This window comes from Emiliania huxleyi (assembly GCF_000372725.1).
Source record: "Emiliania huxleyi CCMP1516 unplaced genomic scaffold EMIHUscaffold_444, whole genome shotgun sequence".
In the NCBI taxonomy this organism is placed as follows: Eukaryota; Haptophyta; order Isochrysidales; family Noelaerhabdaceae; genus Emiliania; species Emiliania huxleyi.
The window spans coordinates 56,280-61,324 of NW_005198658.1; the positions used below are offsets into that span (position 1 = coordinate 56,280).

General features: G+C 65.5%; 1 protein-coding gene across 1 annotated transcript; it reads right to left on the bottom strand.

Annotated features, from left to right (window-relative positions):
• Window positions 1–3,182: 3,182 nt before the first annotated feature.
• Window positions 3,183–4,585, bottom strand: EMIHUDRAFT_425014 (hypothetical protein). Its single transcript, XM_005768883.1, has 2 exons — window positions 3,972–4,585; window positions 3,183–3,656 (listed from the first exon to the last, which is right to left on the bottom strand). The coding sequence occupies exons 1-2, from the start codon at window positions 4,411–4,413 to the stop codon at window positions 3,298–3,300; spliced, it is 801 nt and encodes a 266-aa protein (XP_005768940.1). The 5' UTR covers window positions 4,414–4,585; the 3' UTR covers window positions 3,183–3,297.
• Between the last annotated feature and the right edge of the window lie 460 nt (window positions 4,586–5,045).

The window sequence follows — 5,045 nt, forward strand, 5'->3', positions numbered from 1 at the left end:
ACACGGGGGTCAGGGGGGTAACGCGGTGCTGGCACAGTGCTGGCCGCTTCCGGGCGCTTCGCGGCTGTGGCTTATCGCGGGGACAAGTGCTTGGCTACTTCGACACGGCGGTGGACGCGGCTGTGGCTGTTGCGCGGTCATTCGCGGCGGAAGCGGCGGAGAAGGCGGAGAAGGCGGAGGCGGAGGAGGAGGAGGGAGACCATGGTGGGCCCTCTTCGTCCGCGGCGAGATCTCGAGCTTCGCGGCGGCGCGAGGCGCCAGTGTGCTCGTACTGCAGCAAGAGTGGGAGCGCACAGATGCGCTTGCACCGCTGCAACAACTCCCACCGCTGCGACGGTCTGCTGCACCCCTTGTGCATGGAACGGTACCTCCGTGTAGCAGATCTCGACGATGATGTGTGCTTGTGTAAGCAGTGCGCTGAGGAGCTGCAGGAAGATTCTGATTAAGCTGCTCTTAGAGGTCGTCAAAACCAGCGCAAAATGTCCGTGAACGCCGCCCCACTTCAGAGATCCGAGCGGCTCTGAGCCGAGCTCCCAGCAGCGTCTGTCTGGCCGGACGCTAAGAGCTCCAACGGCGGAAAAAAAGCGTTCTGTTGACGTAAACTATAGAATTAGCTATTGTCCTGCAACATCCAGGATGCCAGCAACCTTCAGCCCCATCGGCACATGCTCCTCCTCCCTCCTCGTCCCACCCGTCCTGCCACGCCTCTGCCTCTAGGCTGGCCCTCCATCGCCTCCCGTGCTCTATACCTCGGGTCTGTCCCGTCCGCATGCCGTGTACCAGCCTTAGCCTCGCCTTCTCCCCGCAGGCCTCGGGCTGGCGCTGGGTCGATTTTGGACCCCGTTCTCTGTCTCCCTCGTATCTCGTGTCGCCTGATATCGTCCCCGTCGCCTTGATTACCGTCCTCCACACGTTGTCGTCTCCTCCCTTTTGCGCTGCGTGCCCGCCGTCCAGCCGCTTTCGTACCCACCGCCCAATTTTCTCCTTCGCTTCTTGATACAGCCTCCTGTCTCGGATCTCCGGCGCCTGCCCCTCCTCCTCATGCATGTAGATGCATGCCCTGTTCGTCACGTGTCGTGCTAGGTCCATCTCGTACGCGCTCGTTACCCTGCTCCGCAGGTGTGCCTTTGCCGCCGCGTCCGCCATGGAATTGGGCGCGTTGCCCGCATGCCCCTCCGTGAAGATGAAAATCACGTACCCTCCGTGGCGCTGTATAATGTCGATTTGTGCTTGCACCGCCGCATTGAGTGCGCTCCTATTTGTCTCGCCGCGTGTCCGCCCCCGATACGCCCGTTCGATCTCCTTGAGCGCCGTCTCGCTGTCCGACATTACTAGGCATCGGTGAGGCTGGAGGGTCGTTTCTGTTTCGTCCGCCTTCGTGCGCAGGAAGCTGTAAATGGCGTACATCTCGGCGTCGACAATCTCCCACGATCCCGGCAGGGCGCCTCCCCATATTCCCCGTCCTATTCGCTCGTGAATCTGTGCCCTGGTCTCTTGTGTATCGTCATCTCCCTCTTTCGGCTGCACGCCCTCCCATCCCCCGAACGATGCTAGCCTTCCGTCTCGAGTCTCCTTCAGCGAGGCGTCCTGGTCAGATTCTCCAAGATATTGGACTTTCAGCCACGATTTCACAACTTTGGGGGCAAAATCGGCTCTTTGGCGCCTATTCCTAGCCCACGAACAGCTGGGGGGTGCCCACCACATGCTAGGGGAGGGGGGGGGGGGGGTGAGGCTTCACCACATGCTGGGGGGGGGTGGGGCGTGGAGAGAAGTGCGCCCCCCTCCCTGGAAGCGATGTCCGCCTGCTCATGGACCACACTCATGTAATAGTTTTGTTAAACCCTCATGGGGCACAAGAAAGAGGCTAGGCGCCGGCCAGTCGCAGCCGTGAGGCATGCCACAGCAGCAGATGCACCTGCCACCCATTGGGCGGGCAGACAGAAGGCCAGCGCAGCAGCCAGCACGGGCAAGTGCAACGCGCCTCATGTCGGAGAGCGACCGTGCCTTCGTTCGCCGCTTATGATGTAGAGTTTGTTGTAGAGATTTCACGTTGATCGTTGTAGAGAGCGCCACATCGCTCTACATCGGACTCACATATCGTCCCGGGCCGGATGTAGAGCTCTACAGCTCAGAACATCTCTACAGCTCTACAGCGCACACTCTACAGTCTCTACACCCTCCCTCAGATGGGGGGATGGGCAACCCAAATGGTTCATGGCCCATGGCCATGCTGCTGCCATGTGAGCGACTCCTCGCGCCGCTAGTGCGTAGTGGCAAGTGGGGAACACTCTACTTGGCAAGAGAGGCATCCCGGATCCTGCTGAACAAGTTCCTCTTGTAGCTCGATCGGTCACAGACACCGCCACCACCGCCGACCGACGTCTCCCAGAGAGTGAGATGATGGAGAGGGGGGACGACACTGCCTCCGCAGCGTGCACCTCGATCCTGTACCGTGTTTGTTATGCCCCCCCCCCCTCCCCAAATGAACACACGAGCGAGCCGAGGGAGGGCGAGACGACCGAGGGGTCCCATATCATGCGGAATCGACCCTATCCAGTGCTCAAGAGAGGCATGTGGATGCGAGTTGCGACGGTGGAGCACGTGCCCGCGGTCCGGGGGTGTTGGAGGGTGTGGACCGTGAGTTGACCAGGGGTTGTGCGCCGGGCCCTCCTGCTCGGCTCCAGCGAGTAGACAAGTGTTGTCATCAACAGAGTAGAAGGATCTGACCTCAGGGCCGATGTGACCAAGCGCTGGTAGCGTGGTTTTACCTCACACCCACGGTCTCACAGTGTGCCGGCAGTCGCCGAGCAGTGTCGCTCACACAAGCCGCAGCACAAGTGACTGAGGGCCAGTGAGGGCGAGCCCATCGCTGTCACAGCTGTGACAGCCGCACAGTAGGCTGTGCCAACTGTGCAGAGTGTGTGAGCAGCAGAGGAGCTGCTCTCCAGGCTTCTGTCGCAAAGAGCTGCATGCCACCGAAAGCGCTGTCGAGGTTCGCCGAGCGCGGCGCAGGTTGGAGGAAGCCGCCACCGACGAGCGCGTTGGACTTTTCACTCCGGACAAAGACGGGCACACAGCGGACGGTGCGGGGCGTGTGCCCGTCATAGTGGCGAGGCGCGGGACCGTCTGTGGCGAAGTGGGTCGCGTCCTCCGATTTCCTCAACTCACGGTCCGCCCCCTCTACCTAGGTAGAGCCGTAAAGATATTACTTTTCTCTGGCCTGCCGCTAACCCTTCTCACCTGGAGAACGCCCCCCGCCCCCGGGTCCGATCATAAAATACCACACAGAGTGTCGTGTCACGTCGTCAGAGACTCGAGCCCGCAAAGGTCGCCCCCGCCGGCGGCGCGGCGTCTGGCGGGACGGCCACAACCTCTGGGGGCGGCCGGCCGGCGAGGAACCCCTCGAGCCGCTTCCGCTTGGCGGCGAGCAGCTCGGGCTCTTCGTCGCCGCGCAAGATGTGCCGCTCCAGCAGCGCCTGCTCCGACGGCCGGTTGGCGAGCGACGCCGAGAGGCGCTCGACAGCGCGGAGCTGCGCCAGCTGGCGGTGCTGCGCCTGCAGCTCGGACGCGTCCTCCTCCGCCTCCTCGCGGTACGAGGCGCGGCGGCGCCGCAACATCGCTGCGTACTCGGCCAGCGTGTGCCCGTGCTCGTCCACCTATTCACAGCCCTTGCTGTGAACAGCCTGGCCTTGGCCCTTGCCCTTGCCCCGAGCCTGGAAGATTACTACTACTGCTGCTGCTGCTGCTGGCTGCCTGCTGCTGCTTGCTGCCTGCTGCTGCTTGCTGCTGCTGCTGCTGCTGCTGCTGCTGCTGCTGCTGCTGCTTGCTGCCTGCTGCTGCTTGCTGCTGCTGCTGCTGCTGCTGCTGCTGCTGCTGCTGCTGCTGCTGCTGCTGCTGCTGCTGCTGCTGCTGCTGCTGCGGCTGCTGCTGCTGCTGCTACTACTGCTATACTACGACTACTACGACCTCACCGTGTGAAAAACCGACGCGTGAGACGCGGCCGAGGCGCCGCCGCCGCCGCCGACGCCACCCGCGCCGCCGGCCGCGCCGGCCGCGCCGCCCGCCGCGGCGGCCTGCGCCCGCTCGAGGGAGGCCAGGAGGCGCTCGATCAGCTCGCCTGACCCGGGCCGTCCTCCGGCCGCCGCCGCCGCCGCCGCCGCCGCCGAGGATGCCGCGGACTGGGCTCGGTAGTGGAAAGGGAGCGGGCGGCGCGACGCGCGGCCAGACACGGCCGAGACGAGACGCACGTCGACGGTTCGGCTGCGCTCGTCGTCGCCCGAGGGCGGGGCGACGCAAGTGAGCAGCTCCGGGCACACGTAGCTCACCTCCTTGGCAGGCACGTCGCCGAAGAGCACCAGCAGCTCCGGCGTGAAGTGCTCGCCCTGCAGCCAGACGGCGGTGCCGCCCGTGCATGGCCCTCGGTCACACGAGAGCCGCGCGACCTAGACACTTCCTAGACACTTCCTAGACACTTCCTAGACACTTCCCTCGGTCACACGAGAGTCGGCCGACCTCGGCGACCTCCGAGGGAGAGAGCGGAGAGATCGGCAGGCCGGCGTCACCCTCGCCGCAAGACCGCAGCGACGGCGGCCGCGGAACGTCGCCAGATGGCGCCGCGCCCGACGCCGCCGCAGCGCCCAATGCGACCGAAGCTCCCATCCCGCCCAGAGAAACCCCCGCCGCCGCCGCCGCCGCCGCCGCCGCCGCCGAGCCTCCCGCCGACGACGTTTGGAGAGGCGTCGCACAGCCGCCGTGCCACGCCGGCGGCGGCGGGTCGTGCGACGCCGACCCCACCTGCCCGCCGGCCGCTCCTTTGCTCGGCGAGGCAAGCCTTGAGAAGCTCGCCGCGATGTCGCCCTGCGGCGGCGGCGCGAGGGCGGGCGGTCTCGCCACCGATGGCCCCGCCGCCCGGCGCGGCGGAGGGGCAGAGAACGAACGGCCGCTCGCGTCGCGATGAGCGGTGGCGGCGGCGGCGGCGGCGGCGGCGGCGGCGGCGGCGGCGAGGCTGGAGGGGTGCAAAGGTGAAATGTCGTCGCACGGGGCCG